A 20,856-nucleotide genomic window follows, 5' to 3' on the forward strand; every position below is an offset into this window, starting at 1 on the left:
TCTTCCCATGCATAAAACCATCAAGAAATCAATCATGCATTCACAAGTTGAAGCCAATAACTCCATAGCAGAGCAGATGAAAAGTCACAAGTTACACTGAAAGAAGCTTTAAAAGGAAATGCTGGATAGGCTAAGGAGGAAGAACCACATGGACGGATGCAGACAGAGCTGAATACGTAAACCAGGATCATGAACTTCACTGTTCCACAGTGAGTGCAGACTCACTAAGACAGTATTTTTAAAACTGTGAAAGATTAAGAATATTATTTGATGATTTAATTTTATCAAACAATTAAATTTTTTTCTTCACAAACAAGATGCATGGTCAGAGAAAAAACAAGAATGTGTAAGATGTCTGAAGAGATGAAAGAAAGAAAGGGGTAGGTGAAACTACATTAGAGAGACCAGAATAACAGGGTGGAAAAGCAGAACAACCCAAGGGGGAAAGCAGTCAGAAGAAAGGGATATTGAATACAAAGCAGAGGACTGGTGCTGGCTGACTCACACGGTGAAAGAGAAACCATACATATAGGAGGGAATTAGGACAAAGTGAACAAAAAAATTTTTCAACATTTCCCTCAAAAAAAGGAAGTAAACAACTGTCGAACCACTTTCAAACAAACTAGAAAAACAGCTGTGATAGGCAGAACAACAAAAAAAGCCTAAGCCTCAAACTCAGTAGGCATCAGCAGGAATCTTATTTTCAGCTGAGTCACAAGTAATCTATCTTTACTTTTATGAAAGAAAATATTTGAGTGGATTTCTTGGAGACTATGAGATTAAGAAAAAATTCCACAACATCTCCAATTCATAAAAGAAATTAAACTGAATGCTGTTTTGTATAAATAGTGTTTTGGGATACATTCCAAGAGATATGATGGGAAGGGAATGAGCTTTAAGAATATGAAGAGCAATCCACTTTTTGCAAACTAATCCACAATGAAAACCACATTATTTTCATCCGGTACAAGCTGGAATGGTGATTTTAATGCTAAATGTATCCACAGGCTTGCTCTCTGAACTGAGGTAAAAAAGAAAGGCAAAGATCATATTTGTTAAGAATATGACAAGCTTGTTAGTTCAAGGGCGCAAACAGAACTAAGTAAACTATTTTAGTCATGACCACTATGTTCAGCCTACATCAAAACAAATACTATAGCCTGATATGGAGAGAACTTTCCCTCTAGATATTCATCACTATAGACTGAGATTTCAAGTCATGTGACTCGTGATGGTTATTGAGCCTCCAGTACTTAGAGAAATACATCAGACTTCAGCTGTATAAATTATTAAGTTGCATAAATGAAAACCACAAAAGACCTGTTTTTCTGTACTTGCTGTACGTGAAGAGAAGGCTATCCAGCTGAACAGTAATTAACGCCTGTAAAGCATCCAAATAAAAGATGTGAACATCAGATGAGCATCTATTTCAAGAATGCTCTTCAGGTCTCAAAGATCCTAGTATCTGACATTTAAGACATCCTTCTTTCATAATTATTTTAAAAAATAATAATTAATATACTTTGAACATATCAGTTAAAGGTCTCAGATCCAATAAAATACGCAGTAAGTAAAAAATGTAACATAAAAACAGGTGCCAACTGTGTTACATTGCTCTTATTAACAAACACCCCATGCACAGAACAGAACCCTAATATAGGAAAACACACAACAGACCCCTTCCACTATGTCAGTATTTTGGTCACCTACTTGCACACTGCAAGCAAGGCCTTGTAGATAGAGCGTTATGAAGGTGGTGCAGTTCTAAGCCACTGGATAAGGTAACAAATATCCTCTGAGAGGCTGTGCCCTTTGCCCCTACTCTCTCCAGCTCCCAGCAGCTGCATTTTGCCAATGGCATGATTAAATTCTGAATGGCAACAAAGCCATAAGGAGCAATGTAAATGTAAAAGCAAACTACCACAACTGATTAGCAGCAGTGGATGCAGCAGCTGACAGGAAACAGCCATCAGGGTCTGCCTCTTTTAGAGCTCACTTGGTTACTCCACACAAGCCAACTATGCAAGCAATCTCCCTTTTGCACTGTCTTTTGTAGAATGATAAAATAAAGAAATCATTTGAAATGTTACCACAAATCATTCATTTTAGCCTAGTTTGTTACTGGTAAAATACACAGCATTTCTCACGAATGAGCAACAGGTTGTTGTTATTCCATAATTTGATCCATTTTAAGAGTTGTTCAGACTGTTTTGTGAGAGTAATCTATTTTCATAGATTAATAGACTGATGCAGAAATGGTATACTCCACCACTGATCCTTCCTCAAACACCAGTGCGAAATGACATCGAGCTGCGGACACAAATTCTAACATATTCATGTTCTAAACATACTAAAAGAGAAAAAAAATCCAAGCAACTTTTAATGGGAGTCTCCAAATGGCAAGAGATAGATCTCAGAACTGGCTTATGGCCAGTTTTTGATTGGAACATATCAAATTTCATCCTTCTATATTCTTATAATAAGGGATGAATTTAACATTGTAGGAATTTTACAGCTGTGAATAAATTATTGGGCTTTGCAAAATCAGTGGAAGTGTTTGCCATCAACTCTAAAAAATACAGTAAACCCAGAAGTATACCCAGAATACAGTGAGTATTCTCTTACTACCAAAGTGCCATTCCCTTGCTGTTCTGTATATTACTATATAACAATTATTTTGTTTAGTACTGAACTGTACATTTCCACATACTTTACCTTACAGCAGGAATGTAAACAGACAGTGGTACCAACTGCAGTAGGAATAGTGATTCAACATCCATGTCCCAAGAAGCACAGTACCATAACACAGCACAGTCAATCTCCTCAGTTCGGTCCTTGTGCAGCACTTAGGCTGAGTGACTCAGACACCACACAGCAATGTAGTGCACCACACTAAATTACATGCAGGCAGAAAAGACCTATCACATGACTTCGGCTATCAATTGCATAATATGTTTAATTGTTGCTTTCAGAACAAATCAGAGGTTAGGGCATAGGTTGTTCTGTAACTCTAACATGTGAATTGATAGCAGGCCACAACACAGAACAACTTACTCAGGGATATAACAGCAAAGTAGATAAGCAAGTGATGATCTAATATTATTTTTCAGATGCCAAAGCAAATACATTAGGATCAAGTTTACTTTAAGGCTACAGGCATCATTTACATGCAAAACCAAAAGTAGCAGTACTTGAAATATAAGAGTACTATAAGACACTAAGTTGGATGACAAGTGAAGTCTAATACCTTAAACTGACCACTCTCAGTTCCCATTTCTTTTGTTTGTGGCTTTCTCCCCCTCTGTCCCTTTGATCTCTTGTGCCCCAATTTCCCATTTTTAGTATTACCATTTTATTACTGTTGAGAAGAAGAATGTAAAGAAGAGAATAAAAATATATACACTGCTATTTGAGAAGAACTGCTAATGTGCATAAAAATGCTCCACCAAGTCTCTGAAATGAAGCAGCGTGCTCTATGTAAAATACAGACATGTACAAAAAAACCAGGTATGACACACTGTTTGTATTAAGTGATTCCTGTCCACATATGCACTCAAGGAAGTCAATCAAGACTTTCAGTCCTACTGTTTTCTTATTGCCTTAATATCATGGTATAAATCTAGTATTCTTGCCATTTTCTATATATGAAAGAAAACTGAAAACCTCAGCTCCTTTATACTTTTTCCATACTAATCACCTGAGGATTGAAATCTCCACTTTGAGACTATCACTATTCCAGTCAATGGAGTTAAAGGTAATTAAAATAGGTAGATGTTCTTTCTGTTTCAGAGTGAAGGACACAGAAATTTTGCTTTTGGTTTGCCCAAACACTGCTGACCATTCCCAAGCATCAGAATTCCTATGTTCTAATCCTGGTTTTGGAGGTTTGGAACAAAGGTGGCTCCTCTGGCATTCAGCCCTTTCTTCCCAAACTTTTCAAGAAAAAAGTCTTTTGTCTTCCTCCTTATGTAACCCTGTTTCATTCTTCTTGCTGAGACACTCTAGGGTTTTCAAGGTGTTACTCTATTTTCTACCTTTTGCTACTCTTCTTCCTATGTTCAGAGATGACAGTACATAGAGAGAAAAACATCAACACTATATTACATGTTTTCCCCTGTGGCCTGCTCCCAAGAGTTCTCCTGTACACCAAGAGAGATTCTCATACTTCATGGGAAGCTGGTAGATAAGCACTTTCTTGGACAGAAGCTCCGCGTCAGGGGACAAACTAAGCATGAGGAGTACTTACTACCTGCAGGTGACAGCTTTCTCCATTTTATCCCATACAAAGAGTAGTTTTTAGGAGGATTAACCACAGTAGACTATACTCCAGTAAAAAGTGCTACATAAACCTTTTTCTTATAATTCACTGACATTTGTCATTAAGAGCCACATAACAGTTTTCAAGGTTCTGCTTTTATCCCAGATCCTTCAGGCATAAAGCCACAGAAAACCATTCTTCTCAAATAGACTATGAACATCAAATTATCCATTTAATAAGAAAAACATACAAGCGAAGGTACTGGGTTCTTGCATAACAGTGTAGCAGCAGGATAAAGTCAATGCCCTTATGAAGAAGCTCTGAACACAAATGAAGTTGAACTTAGAAATGTCAGCCTTTGAGGGGCAACAGATACGAATGGTTTACTAATGCTACTACAAGATGTTGGACAACCAAATTTATTGATGTTCAAAAAATGTGTCAAGGTAGGAGAAGCATATACTTTGAGTATTGAAAAAGCTATGAATAGGAAAATTGGTGAAGTGGTATCACTTTCTGGGAACCCATGAATCTGCTCCAGCCACTCTATTTCACTCCAAATAAGGAACTGGAGGGAGTGGTGTCCTTTTTTAGTAAATATTTTTTCAAAAATTATCCCCATAAAAAGGGAGGAAAGAGAAGAACAAGCATAGATAAGCAGAGAAGTAAATTTGGTCACAAAACACCAGGAAGAAATTTTGTGTGAGGAGAGAATAAGAAAGAAAAAGAGGGAAAGTGATTTTGCCTCAGTTTACCAGAATAGAAATATTATTCTCTACTTCAAGGCTCACCAGTAAGTCCATTTTCAAATAACCAAAATACATACACACAGAAAGAAAAATAATAACTGTTCTTAGATTTTCATTTGTTAAAAAAGAACAAACCAAAACAACAAACCAATAACAAAAGCACAAACCACAAGACATGCAGTAGTTAGCTTTCAGGCTAGTTAAGAATTAGGGTAAAAAAATATTATTTTGATGAACACTGGATAGTTACTATGAAGTTTTACTTCTGATGTTAAAACTTAACAGCAGATGTAGAATTCCATAAAATAAGGCAAAAAAAAAAGTCTTTTGAATGCTGCTTGTAAGGATTAGCAACACTAAAACTATTTTTATACTAATCTGAAGTGCACTAGGCAGATTACATGCTATAGCTCCTTTAGAGAGGCTACTGATTTCTCAGGAGTTCCATTTAAGATAATTTCTTCTCATTTTGATGTACTGTGTACATTCTGAGTGCATATATATTGCAAAGTCCAAGTAATTTTAATGTTTCAATCTTAGTACACAAAATATATTCCCTTGAATTTATTTCCATCTCCCTCCAACTATACTGTGTTTTTTTAATTTTACCCCCAAAATCTCTTTTCACTGATGGGAACAGGTCACATTTGCAGAAGGGCTGCACTAACAATCTTGCATTGTATGAAGAGCAAAGCTGCAAAAGCTGAATTTAGATAACAAAAAACTGTTCTGCACTTTAAATAGGTAAGAATGAGAACATACTAAAATGCCAGACAAAATAAATAAATAACCTTAGTTTGTTAATTTCCCTCTTGGTTAATTAACACCTATAAATGACCTTTACCATTGACAAGTCCAACTTCATCCAGAAAGCCAAGGTTTAAGAATATCTATCCAAATAGGATTGATTACTGATTACAGCATTGTGAGGAGCACAATTCAATCTGATTTTTTTTTTTTTTCCTTTAAAGGCTGGAACTGCATTCCTGAGTAAGCTGATGTGACTGCCAATGAGGCAAAATGCAGAGAGCCATTACACTATAATGTTGATGTTACCATTTCTACATTTATCTAAAGCACAGAACATATATCATTTCAGGCTGAAATTAAACCTTGCCAGAAATAATTTTTCTTTATATTGTTTGGAATTAAAAACATATTGAATTGATCCATTAAGAAAATTCTATGTTCTCTATCTTTGTGTTTTTCAGACTGTGTCTGCATCCTTAGGCAATGAAACAATTTTTACAATTGTAATAAAACAACTAAGTGTTGACTTTAAGTTAAGAAAATTGTTGCTTGAATGACTAAATACTTCAGCAAACACAATAAATCCTTCTAAGTTTAATATACAGATCAACTCCATGCTTGAACAGGTACATACATTTCACAATTTTTCATATGTAAGTTTGCTTAAACTTATTTCAGTTTTAGTCTTCTGCTGAGTGTTTATAGAGCAGGTCTGCATCTCCAAATTTTAATATTCATTCAGTCAAAAAGCATCTACCCTTAAGCATGGAAACTAAAAATTTGCCATTAGAAAAACCAAGTTTATAGTACAAAGTAGAGCAGCAAAGTTATTCTCCAGCAAGAAATACTACTGAAGCACTTATCTGTATTTCAATGAAGAGAGGACTGATAAAAGTCAAGCCCATGTGTTTCTTGCTTATTTCTGGACATAGGAGTTTCAGTCTGACAATGTAAATTGAGAATCATAGATCTCAGTGTTTGCTTTCTCCCAAGGCCAGAAGACAACAGCATCATTGAACTAAATTCTAAACGAGCACATGGTACAAGAAAATCTTAATTTTATTTGTTTTCAAAGAGCAGCAGAGAGAAACAATGTGCCATTTAAAACCAGTCTCAAACAGTATTTGAAACAATTCTTTCCTAAAGCAGAAGAGGAGGCATACTTATTTCCTCCCAAGTTTGCAGCAATAGCACAATCTATCAATGTAATTTCAATTTTGTTTCAGCAAGTTAGGTACAAAAATTTTTTTTTTTAATGTTCAAATCTTCAATCTCTCAACAGTAATATATCTTCTAATCTCAAAGACTATTTTAGACTTCCTTTGCCCTCTTTTTGGCTCCTAATGCTACATACCCTACCTAACATGTAATTGCTACTATCAAGCTTGAGAAAACACAAGAAGACTCCCAAATACACAGAGGAGGAATGTACTGACTACTGTTTGTCTACCTTCTGTAAGGCTAACTAGCAAGAAATATCACCTACAGGCAGCGTCTCATCTTGCAGAAGTATGCAAACCAATCTCCTCCCATGGTAGAAAAAAGTACAGAGACAGTACAATGCTAACTTCACAGAAAAACACAGTTAAAATTAAGTGTTAAAAAATGATGACAACCAGTTTTTACACTGCAGTACTGCATTTTATCACTTGCTCATCTGTGATAGCCTTAAGTGTTTTTCTGTTTTCAGTTCCCAAACGCATCCTTACTGGTCATGTTACATGTTGGCTACTGCTTTAAACAAGGTTGTTCAGTCCATAGAGAAGAAAACCTCATGTCAGCATTACTGCTGAAGAATTGATACACACAAGAATCATTTACACATTTACAAATTAATTTAAAAAGACAGTTGATGCAGAGCTGATGCAGCTGATGCAGAAAACAGACCCTAGAGAAAGTCTTCACCTCCTCAGTTTGCATTCAATGTCAGTTTGCAGCATTAAAATCTTTTACATTTTTAAGATATTCTACAGATCAATTACCAAGGCACAGGCATTTAAAGCAAGTAATTTTACACATACTATATTAAACCTCATTCTTCACATTTATGAGATTCCAATAAGCTAACTATGATACAAAGAACTAAATGCTTCCAAGGAACAAATGAATACACATATTTAGAATGCTGAACATCTTCATAGGTCAGTGACTCCTGGAAAGGCCTTTGGACAACTACTGAGTACAGTTTTGTTAGACATGCATCACCTCATTTATCAATGGCAGATAAAATGCTACTTAAAAGCATGATTTCTAAACAGAATAGAATAGACTATTTCTGTTGGAAGGGATCTACAGTGATCATCAAGTCCAACTGCCTGACCACTTTGGGGCTGACCAAAAGTTAAAGCATGGCATTAAGGGCACTGTCCAAATGTCTCAAACACTGACAGGTCTGGGATATCAACCACCTCTCCATAAAGCCTGTTCCAGGGCTTGAACCACCCTCTTGTTAGCAGCTGTAACATTAAAGGTGATATATGCAGTAGTAAGAACCATGCTGCAGCTTGTCAACACGCAGCTGGATCTCTTTGCTCTAGGTTTATCTGCTTCTTAATCTTGCTGAAGAAAATTTGGAGCAACTCTTTTAATATTAATAATAATTTTGAAAACACTGGGGAAATTTTAAACACAAATCCTTTTATGCTTTATCATAGCTTCTGTGTGAAATATTCAAGAAAAAATTTTTAACAAACTTTTACTAAAAATCTCATACAACTCTCATCTCATACAATCTGTTGAATTGGGGTAATGCATGTTACGTTTATGCATACTCCCCTATCAATTTACCACATTAATTTAATTTTAAACACTTGTGAGAATTATTTATTAGTCAGAAGTTGTTCAGAATTCTTAAGAGAAAGATTCTATTACTAAAGGGCTCATCTTCGTATCAGATGGAACAGAAAATAACTGTGTACCATAAACATTCCGGTTCCGTTTTACTCCATTATTTTAAAATGCATGTTACAAAGATTAAAATAATAAATGGCCATTTTAATCTACGTAATGGTACATATCACCTGTCTCTGTCAATGAGACATTTAAAAGCATCTCTTTATTAGAAACACAAATCAATACACTCAGGGGACTGCAGTAACTGCTTCAAGCAATTTGTATTATCATTTCATTCTTGATGTTTCTACTCAGAGCAACTTATTATGAATGGCGTGAAAATGGCAACCTGTCACAATTGATTTTTTTTCTAAACCTCTTGCAATAATTTTTTTCTTTCTTAATATAATTATCTCCCTACTAAACACAGGTCTAGGTTGTAAGATACAGCCCATAGCTGAAGTTTTATTTCTTTATAATTGAGGGCTCTCCCCAACTTACATTAGAAACATTACCGATTAAGTGAAGAGCTATTTGCCTTGTTTAGAACTGAAAGAACCTTGTACAGAGGGAAGCACTCAAACTTCTGGTATCTTTTTGACAGAAAAATCTCTTGACAATGTTTTCATTGCTTGCAAAAATCCCTGAAATAGTGTTCTGTTCTGGGTACTGAACGGAATTTCACTTACTGTGTTCTACCTTCTCTGGAACCCAAATACACTTTAGTAGTATTTGGGTAGAGTACACTCCTAGTAGTATTTGGGTAGAGTATAGAGTACACTCCTAAAACTACTGTGTAGCTTTAGCCAAATACTTTACAGTAAAATAATCTGAGAGCAATGAAGTGAGAATATTTAGTTATGAGACAGAAGTACAAAATTATGAAGATGCACATTGATACTTCAGATACTTCATTAGTACCTGTAATGCTCCAAGCTAAAGGAAGAATAATTTTACTTCCAAAAGGAGACTGCAGTGGAATTCACTTCTTGTACCAAAATTCAAATCAGTCCAGCAACATGAAATACATCAGAGCAAGAATATGTAGATTTTTGGGCTTAGGTACATCTATGTTTAAGTTTTATGAAAACAGAAGTTGGAAATCCCACAGTAAGACTACCTTACCTTATTTTTTGGATTGGATGTGTTCATTACACTTCGTGTTTCCTTGCCTGTGTAAATAACAACACCAATTACAGTTCCTGAAAAACAAGCAAACAAACAAACAGTAAAACAGAGGTGTCTAGTAAATAAGAGAAAATTTGCTTGAATTAAAACTTGCAATACTTTACAGTTCCTTAAATCAATTGTACGAAAAAACCCAAACACTTATGAGTAGTACTGTGAATGCTGTTTTTCATAATTGACAATGAAAGGATCATCATAACTTCTGTAATTAACATCCATAAAAATCATTACACGCTTTCCTTCTTTTTTATGGAAACAATACTTCCAATGTAACTGGTTAAAAATTTCTATTTCAACTTAAAATTGTCTCCAACTGTTTTCGGAAGTTAACACACAGTATAAACAACTGCACAAGGAATACAAAAATTAGTAAAATGGTGCTGAATACATCACACACAAATAGCCTACTATCTCTGTCATCTCCAGTGAAAATTTAGTTCATCCTATTAATCACTTTGATAGAATCCGATACAAAAATATTCTTATGTTCATTAACTTATAAAAATGATTCCCAAGTTTCAATTACCTTTTAGTCAATTTTTACAGGATGATACAGGAAAATTTGGCTTCAGCATCACTAAATAAATTTTTATAGTAAAGAAAATTTTAGGGGTTTTATCAATATTCCACTATAACACTTTCTTGCATAAAACAACCCTCTTATTTCTATTACTTTATCGAGTGATCTGAAATGGCTTTATGGCAGTACAACCAATAATGAATTTTTTTTGGAGGTCATTATGCTACAAAGAAATAATTAATGCAACTTGTCAGAAATTCTCTGCTCAGAAAAGTTTTTTAAAAAAAAGTATTATATGTTTGTCTGACATTAACTTGTCTGGGGCAATCAGGACCACATGCAAGATCTGCTACTGGTCTTGCAGGTAATACTCAAAGAAAAAAAGATGATAGTTAAAAGATGTTGGCATTAAAGAAGTTTCATTTACTCAAAAATAAGACCGTGTCCTGTCCCCAGATGGCAACTAAGGTCTATGCAGCTGCTCACTCACTTCTTCTCTCACAGTGTGCTACTGGTAGGATGGGGAGGAGACTCAGAAAAAAAAAAAGAAAAAACTCTCCACTTTGTGGGTTGAGATAAGAACAGTTTAATAACAGAAACAAAGTAAAATATAACAACAATACTAGTAATACTAATTATAATATTAATGATAATAAATACTGTAATAAAAAAAAAGAAGAAAAACCCCAAGAGAAACAAGTGATGCATAGTACCATTGCTCACCACCTGCTGACTGATGCCCAGCCCATCCCCTAGCAGCGATCAGCCCCTCCCAATCAACTCCCCCAGTTTTTACACTGGGCATGAAGCTGTATGGTACGGGATATCCCTTTGGTCAGTTTGTGTCAGCTGTCCTGGCCACACTCCCTCCCAGCTTCTTCTTGTGTAGCTCCTCCCTGTCAGAGCATAGAAAACTGAAAAGCCCCTGGTAAGCACTGCTGAGCAACAACTACACCATGAGTGTGTTTTCAACATTAGTCTCATGCTGAATCCAGAACACAGCACTGTACCAGTTACTAAGAAGAAAATTAATTCTCTCAGTATTATACATTACACCTTCTGGACACTTAAAAAATGTTTTTTCTATTATTTTCCTCTCCATACTAAAGCTTTTTCTTACAATTTCCCTTGACAGGATAATTTCCCCAAAGCTAGTCTGCCTCTGCTGACAGTTTCACATGCAAATCTACACATTAACATATATGTAACATGCCCCTGACACACTCAAAATTTCTCCAATAGTCCATTGGTCCATAATTTCTGAACTTGACTGTTCTCCAACGAATGCCCATACATCCCTTTTGGGCATTTTATTTTGAAGTGATCCTCAGAACTGACCTCTGCCCAACTGTCACAACGCACTGGACAATATCTTGTAGGAAATCCCTTTCTGCACTCTCCAACAATCTCTGCCTTGGTAGTTCTTTAGTTCAATAGAAGTTGGGGAAGACTTCTACATCCCAGATGGCACCTCTCTGCTAAGTTTCACCTGGCTAGGCTGTGCATGCAGCTGTCTTACTTGTCTCATATTTTGCTCCTTGGAAAGTTGGTTTCAAAGGCCAAAGTCAGATAAATTCCATTCTGAGTACTGAATTTAGAACAGAATTTTGGTTAGATCTTACTAAACTGCTGCTTGTACTAAGATATTCATCTTAGATTTTAAACTTTTGTGGTATTAGCACCATATCAATGGTAAATCAGGGGTTCCTTAGACCTGAAGTATATTGGTGTAAGGAATTCCAAGCCTAATTTCAGTTTCATCCCACAGTGGTTGCACCAGGGACTGTTGTGTCCTATACAAAAAAACTGAATCCACTTTGGGGTTCCTGGAAGCATAGCTTCAAGCCTGGGCTTACTAAAAGCAATGACTCGTGTGTTTTTATGTATAGGGCCTCTGCAAACTGGGTCTCATGTCAGTTGAGCAAATAGGTAAAGACAGAGTGGTTAATGAAGGATGGAGAAGTTATGAGATACCACTAGAATAAATATGTGGGCCGGGGGGGGGGAAAAAAAAGCAAAAGTGGACTAGTGAAGAATTAACACACACAAATAGGCATACTCTGAATCCACTGTGTGATCATACCAATTTTTGGCATCTCCCAAGCACTATGTGAACCATATAAAAACTAGAGTGCATGCAAATTAATTAAAATCATGTGTAGGACTTGGCAGAAAACAGTGCTTTTTACAACTGTGCAGTTATACAAATTGTTCTGATTTTATCTAAAGTAACTTCGCAAGACTGACACCTGCTGAAATGATGACAAAATTTCATTAATACAAATGTCCTCTTAATAGGTATCTCAGCAGGTTTCTCAGAAAACTGCATTATCTTCTTATCTTCTTTAGCATTTGAACCACACTGATCATTACTGCAAATGGAGAACAAAAAGCTGAAGTCCATACTGTAGTGGACCTTTTGAGGCTTTTTAAAATTTAACTGCTGACTTTCCTCTATCCCTTTCTGAAAGGAAACCCACCAAAGCTTTCAATAAACACAAACACCACAGTCATTGATGCCACAGGCACAAATGAACTGAAAGATAAGTAATTTAATTAAAAATAAACTAAGAGGTTTTCAGAATACTTGATGGTTTAAATTATTTGCTTATATTTAAAATTCTTTCTCCGGTGACAGTAGTTTTTCAAGTTTTCACTAATCAAAATTTCCTTTCCTTCAGGCACTATTATTAATTCCACAGTGATACTATGAATGACAGACTCCATACCTTGCTGTTACCTTTTTGAAACCCACTGAGGTATTGCCCATAAGTGGAAAAAGTTCGAATGTTTTTTCCTATCTCACTTATTAAAGAATAACAAAAGGACGACTGCATGCTGTGTACTTGAGAAAGGCTTTTGATTTCTACCCGTGCCAGAGGCTTCCAGTGTGATCCTGGCACGTCAGTCTTTGTGTTTTATACGGTCGGGATAAGCATCATACACACGGTCACCATATCTCTGTCAGGGCTTTGCAGCAAAAGGCAGAAAGGAAGCAGTGCATATGTGATAGTACTAGGAGTCTCACTTTAGATATCTAAAGTATCAATTTTGAAACTAGAACAACTGGGGATATATTAGGTGTGGCAAAATGGATTCCCTCCCCCCCGCCCATTTAGCTCACTGTATTAATTTGTTTGATCTAAAAAAGGATGTTCAATATTTTATTCTTGAGTTGTTTGACATTACATGATTTTGTTAAACCAATTTTTATGGTTCCCAAAATTCAAAAAGAAAATAAAAATATGAAACTATAGCAAATAGTTTTCTTGTCATTTGTACTGCTCTACTCAATAGGTGTTGCTGTTGGGTTTTTTTTCCTGCAGAATCCATTATTGTAGTATCCTAATATTTTCATGAGCTTTGGTAACCTGCATTCAAGATACTGTTGATAAGATTCCTTGAAGCCTTTATATACTTAAATTTACTGTTACTGCTCTGCAAAAATATTGATTTGTGGTCTCTCTCTTCTAGACCTGTCAGGGCATCAGCAACCACAGCTCAAGTTTTCTGAGGTACACCCCATGCAATTGCCCAAACAGTTTTCCCAGCCTGACCTTGACCCTCCATCTCACCTTGACAAACAGCAATTACATATATCTTGGAGACAGTGGGCTCTCCAATCTCATGCAATGGTGTTACGTAATACTTCGAAGAGAGTATCAGGAAATTCAGCATTTATTTAGTCACTGAAAGGAGAATCCTCTCACCCTACAATATGTCCTATGCAAAACCTTTTTGAAAATTAAATAAGACTTTGTATCAACCAAATCTAGGACATTTTGACAATCTGATAGATGGTTTGCCTTACAGTCTTTCTCATGACTACATGCACAGTGCACCTTACAATTGTCTTAACAGATAAGCAACAGACTGAAGACAATAATTTCCTACCTTTTGTTAAAGGCCTAATCCTATCAAATGCTAAGATTACCTCCACAGAGGTGCTGAGTAATTCTTAAGATCCAGATTTATGATGCCATACAGAATGAGGAAATACCCAAACAGAATTCTTACATGCTTAATAGCTGCAATACTTACATGAGAGAAGCATGTTACCACGGTATTAAATTGTAGGTAATACATGAAATAAGGTTAAGTGAAATGCATCATATGCCAAAGTTCAGGTATAATTAATGTCACAAAATCAATTAGTGAAGGAATTATTTTTCTCTGCTACCTTAATTCAAGCCAACTTCTGTATGCATATCAGGACACAATTTTTAATTTCTTGATCATGCTGTTTTTCCCTTCAGAAGGGGCTGCAGTCTTGAAGAGTCATTCAGTATTTTTTCCTTTGTATCACTCAGTGAGTTTGCCCTGAGTCTCCCTTAGAGTCTTATTCCACTATTCAAAACTACGCTCCAACAAGAGAATTATCTTTTCTTGTGTTTTTCTACTGCCACTATTAATGAACTTAAGTCCTTCATAAGTAATTAGACTTTCACAAGATCCCTCAGAAGTGAAAAATCCTAAGATACCCTAAGGTACAAATTTTAAGGAACACTGTTTTCATTAACATGGGTGACAACTTTAGATGGCAGATCAAGAGGCCTCAGTCAATAGCTACAATTCTAAACAAAAATCACCTATCTTGGAAATGAAAACATGAACAGCTTTCAATTAAAATTCAAAATTACTAATTCAGAATTAGTGAGTTTGCAAATGCATATTTTTTGAGCGTAGTTTTCCCCTGTACATAGATTTGAGGAAAGCAAACTCAAATATGCACAGTATTGAAATTTATAATACATGAGAAACACCTTTTCAGACAAAGTTACAGATCTTGGCTACATAAGTTAAAAATCTAACTGAGGACAACATTTGACAGTTTTAGAGAGAATAGTTTTCCAGTGCAATCAAGCCCACCAATACTAAGGATCAAAGAACATGACTACCTTTTCAGACTCTGGAAAGGAGTGCTTGCTCACAGACTCCTTTGCAACCTTCTCAAAATTAATCTCTTTCCCCCAGCCTTCCAGCAGACCCCTCACTGATGTAAGATGTCTTCATAGTAGGGACTAACATTATAATTTAGGTGGAGACCCTTTTTTACTTTCTTCCCCCCTCTCTCAGTTTATGTTTCCAGTTGTTCCAATTCCCCATGTTAAATCTTAGTTCTTTTTAAAAATCATTTACCAGTTCCTTATTATCAGTCATTTTGTGCAGAAGAATAACCACAGCCCTTTTGACTTTTTTTACATAGAGCAAAAGTGAAAGAAAATAAATTTCTGCTCTCAAAAAAGCAACACTGCAATGGCTTGAAGGCCAATTACAGCATCTAGGAAATGTGAACTCTTTATAATATCTAGGACATATATGAAACATTTCTAACATTTAGATCCTATTATTTTAAAATTAAATAATTGTATAACTGATCTATTCTTTCTGATTAAGATTTTGCCTGAAAGAAGATTTTAAGCATGGAGTATATAAGAGAAAAACTCCTAACAAATCCAAAACCACTCTTGCTTTTTAGCAAGAAGAAGCATCCACAGTGCTTCTGAGAGGACATTACAACCTGAAGTTTTAACTAAATCAAAAAGGTCAGTGACTTCAGTGGGGTACAAAGGATAGCACTACTGAAAGAGCAAAATCTAAGTAAAAAACTCCCAAAGCTATTAAGGAGGATTAAAAACGCATGAATATATTTTGAGTAACATGATGAAATCAATGAGAAGGCAGAAAAGCAAGAGTTTAATAGCCTGGAAGACAAAGACATTTTACAATGTGAAATATTAATGGCTTTTAAAAAATAAAGATATGCTTCCACAGAAGTTTTTAGATTCATTATCAGCCTTTCTATTGCAACACTTACCTGAAGCAACAACAGTGCTTGCCCATAATGTATTTTCTATGCTTAGGCTTTCATGAACTGCAGGATCACTGTCTTCCTGTTAAAAATATGAACACCTAATAAGTAAATCACCATCACAAAGTGTTAAGAACCATGCCAAACCATCTGAGTAACTTGCACAGGATGCTTGCATCCTTATATCAATCACTGTATAACAGCATTCATTGCACATACTGTATACACACAAATAATTTTCCAAAAAGTGAAATAGTGATTGAAGTTCATACTACTGAAATCCAACTATATTCAAAGATCTAAAGTAAAAATGTTTTAAAAGGAACATATTCTTTTCTCAGATGTATCAAACTGCAGAACAGTTTACTGTAGCAAGCAGTTAAAGGGAATTATGAAAGTTAACCACCAAAAATGAATACTCTGTTCTCTATCTAAATAATCTATAATTCATACAGTAAGTTATAGTCATCATCATTTTGTACCCGATCAACATGATATCAACTTCAGGGAAGAATATTTAGACTTCTAAAAAGAAATGCAGGCTTTTGTTGTCTTACCACACACTTACAAAATATATATTCCATGGGAAAATACTTCCAATAGAAAATTGATTCCATGATTACTTTAAACTTTCTTTTTTTTTTCCCCTCCCCTCTCTCCTCCCAAGCAATAATGATCCACAGATTGTAAACAATCTCTCATAATCAATTTGGAGCATGTACAGATTTGTTACTCATTAGCAGCTGTGGAATGTGCTGTGTACCACTACAGGAAACTTTAGGAGGTAGAATAATCAGGTGTATTTCATCAAATTACAGATTGTGCTAAACATATTGCAGGAAAAGGGGATGACTGATTTACGAAAGTACACAATAAATTCTACAAATTGTCAATAGCCAAAATCTACATCTATTTTTCATCTCTATTTTGAAACGACCACCAAACACAGTGTGAGTTGCATAGAAATTTCTATTTCTAAAAAAGAAAAATCTCAAACTAAACAGATATGTTTTTGTGCGTACTTCAAAAGACCCCTACATAGCAAGGAAACTACAGCTCTTATTGTCTTAAGTGAGGAAAAAATCATTGTTTAAAAGGCATAGAGAACCATTCTATCAAAAACAGAGGGAAAGAGAGGGAGAACATGGAGTTAGCCCTAAGAAGAACACCACAAATTTTGAATCAAGACTTAAATTCTGATGACCCTGAGATCAGCTCAGTTGGTGAGAGCATGGAGCTAATAATGCCAAGGTTGCAGGTTGTATGCCTGTAAGCCATTCACTTAAAGAGTTGGACTTGATGATCCTTGTGGGTCCCTTCCAACTCAGAATATTTTGTGATTCTGTGAAGAATCATCATTGTTCTATAAGATTAACCTTAAATTAAAAAAAAAGAGAATTATTTTTTAATTCTTACCTAAGGAATTAATACTGCAAGAATTATTTGCTTTACCCCTAACTCATAATGCTTAGGTTCCTGGTTTGATTTTCAGTTGTTCCTGAATTATTTGAATTCTGGGATTATTTCGGCCTTCTGAAAGTCTCATTAAGCAGTGTACAGACATAAGTCTAAAAAGAAATCATCCAAAACCCCAAGTTTTTCCAGAGGACGACATCACTTATATAGTCAAAATACCAACTGTGGCAGCTTGGGGCATGGCAGTCAGTGCAGAGAGTGCCATCTATACCACTGTTCTATACCTATAATGTTGAAACACAACTACATCCAGAGGTAAGTTTTCACATGAGGTTTCAGCATCTGTTTCTACAAGGTTAGAAATTGGAAACAAACTGGTCATATGTGAGTTGAAAACAGTTATTAAATTTTTTCATTCCTGTCATGGGCTTTTCAAGAATTGCTGAATCTAACAGGACAACTTTCCCAAAATTCTTTCATATCAGCCAATGCGGATTAGCCACTAGTGACAAGAGTGAAAGGCTGCCACTTTCAACCCAAATGGTGAGCCTGGCACCAAACAGGAGTCTTAATTTCACATGACTTGCCATGAGATCCACAGATTTTTCTCAGTCAGCAACACACATGCTAACCTTGATTACTTCATATCATCCACAAACTGTTCTGCATAGTTCAAATTTTTTCAACTTGCTTGACTTTTACAATTCTACCTATCATCAGCTGACAAAGTTTCCACTTAAGGTCTGCTGGGTTGAATTTCATTTGGCAGCTCTACGTTTATTGATCTTTGAATTCTGAATTAAATTCATTACCAGAATAGTGCAGTTCAGTATTGTATTTAAGCTTCTATATAGTCTTGTTTTTTTAATCCATGTGCAGTATTGATCATAGAGGTTTAAACTGTCTACAGTTCTTATTTGGAAATTAGTCTGGAGCTCTTGCATGTGCAAAGAAAAAGGAAAGATGAACAGTAAAGTAAAAATTGAATATATGCTACTCCTAGTCCTGAATTCTTAATATAACTGACCAAAGACCATGACAAATTTCAAGAAGTCATTTAAAAGGTGACAAAGCTACAACTTATTACAAATTTTTGCAAATAATGACAGAGGCCTTTAAGTCTAAATACCTAATCCTTGAGTGAACCACTGAACTTCTATTTGACCTCTTCTAGCTCTGTTCCTGCCTGACAGGATCGAGCACAACAACACCCACCAACTTTTGTAGGAAAGTGGAATACACATTAGTTTACTTGCACCATTGAAAGAGATTCCTTCCCCACACCAATCCCACAGTTAATTCTTCTGGTTATGTTCCTTTTACTGGCATATGTGTTTTAAACAGGGTCAGATTTGGTTCTAACCATGTTAGCTCCCTAGTCAGGTTGCCTGTATAGCTGTTACAGCCAGCGAGAAAGGCAAATAAAAAGGATTTGTAAAAGACAATATCATTCCCTTCAGTGGCAACATAAAATTAAGCCAGATTGAAGTGAGCACAACAACTGATTGCTTCAAAACAGGCAAATATGAAGTAAAAAAATGACTCAACATTCTTGCTGCTAAAATACAAGACTTATCCAGGAAAATGCACATAATTAGCCTCAGGTCAGAGATTCTACTCATAAATGAATACAGCTACCTGCATCAGGTTTTTCCTCTATGTTGGAAAAAATTATATATATTATATATTGTATAGTTCTATATCATAGGAAAAAAAAAGATTATTAAAGTAGTTGAACTAAACTCAATGAAATTCATTCTCCGAGATTCCTATTAGACTATAAAGAAATAAGACATTCCCAAAGTAAATGAAGAGACTGAGGTGACATCTCAGAGTCGCAATATAGGAGAAATAAAAGGAAAATATTCTCAAGGGAATGGTGAAAGAAGAACCCAAATTTAAACTAAAATCAGCCAAGGTTAAAAGCAGAAGACAGAATTTCCATGTTTCTACACAGAAGCAGTAAGCAAAGGCTAAATAATACTCGCCGTGCCAGTACACACTGATGTAAGTACTCTACTCTTCAGGCTCCAACTGGTAAAAGCTGGGTTAAGAAGTAGGGCTACCTTTTACTGCCTTTCAACAGACGTGCTTTTCTCATGCTTTTTCAGCATTGATAAAATACCTTCCTAATGTATCAAGCCTACATCAGACAGAAGAGAAACTCTAGTACTTACATCTGTGTACATCCCTGTCCTGTGCATCACTATTTAAAGATAAGCTCAGTCAAGACATGGATGATGCCCTCAGAGTAAACAAAACAATCTGACAAATTTTCAAAAAACACTACTTTAGCTCATTATTGTTTCCTGATAGGTTGTCCAGAAGAGGTGAGAGGAAGAGAGAAATTAATTTATGCCATTATTAAAAGGCCAGAAATGATCCTTCCTGCATGTTCATGCAAGGACACATACTCACTTTTATGCACTGACTGCATGTAACACATTAAAATCCATGGAGAACAACAAAAAACTTCATATGAAGCTGGCAGACATCAATAGAGTACAGCAGAGCTTTTACAACTCCTGACACAGTTACACAGGTGTACTGCAAAACATATCTACTGTCAGCTATCAGGTTTTTTGTGGTTGTATTTCTCACGGAGAAGTACTTAAGAGAATTTGCTCCCTCATAAAAACTCCAGCGCTGTGCATCTACTTTTCTGGTTTGTTTTATGGTCACACACTTTTTGAAATTATCTAAGTTTGTCTTTTACATTGTTAGTACTCTGTCTTCATAATGGGAGAAAAAAAAGAAAAAGAAAAATCAATGTGCTATTACCCTGTCAACCTAGCCTTGCAAGAATTCTTTGAACATCAATGCTTAAGTAGAAAAAATGTATGCATTAGCATCACTAAGCACACTAATTTTTTTACTTTAACATAAAATAGAAATTAGATGCAAGAACTGATTTATTGTAAGAAGCAAGGACTCACAGCAAAAGTAGAAAGATAAATCAGTAAACAAGTGTCCTAAAACAACATTTTGCAGAATGTACACCACTACAAAAAAAACCCCCTTCTAAAAATATCTATTATGATTCACTGTGAACCAAATGCCCTCAGATCATTGCACACACAAGTTCAGTTTAAACTGTCCTTCCTATGGAAGCTTCCAAAAATATATATATGCAAACCTGAAAGCATAAAATTCATCCCCGTTATTCACATATATCAGAATGTTTGAATCATACAGCTCTTATTACATGTACAAACAGAACTCACAACAGGGAGCAACTGTTTAGTGATGATTTCCCAATGTCTCGATTACATGTACCAGAGTTGTTAAAAGGCTCTGAACAGTTCAATTTATATTTAGGAAAGTACACACT

The 20,856-nt window shown here is 35.5% G+C and overlaps 1 protein-coding gene across 3 annotated transcripts in view; it reads right to left on the minus strand.

The window, feature by feature from the left end:
- The window catches only part of ATP9B (ATPase phospholipid transporting 9B (putative)), a 157,160-nt gene that overhangs the window by 62,556 nt on the left and 73,748 nt on the right, over positions 1-20,856 (minus strand). For all 3 annotated transcript variants that reach the window (XM_051798877.1, XM_051798876.1, XM_051798875.1), the window contains exons 10-11: positions 16,116-16,191; positions 9,715-9,791 (exon numbers count right to left, since the gene is read on the minus strand). In XM_051798877.1, coding sequence (XP_051654837.1) covers positions 9,715-9,791; positions 16,116-16,191 — 153 coding nt within the window. The remainder of the gene's footprint in view (positions 1-9,714; positions 9,792-16,115; positions 16,192-20,856) is intronic.

The sequence above is a fragment of the Manacus candei genome, unplaced genomic scaffold (assembly GCF_025592945.1).
Source record: "Manacus candei isolate 608988 ecotype Guabito, Panama unplaced genomic scaffold, ASM2559294v1 h1tg000049l, whole genome shotgun sequence".
NCBI lineage: Eukaryota > Metazoa > Chordata > Aves > Passeriformes > Pipridae > Manacus > Manacus candei.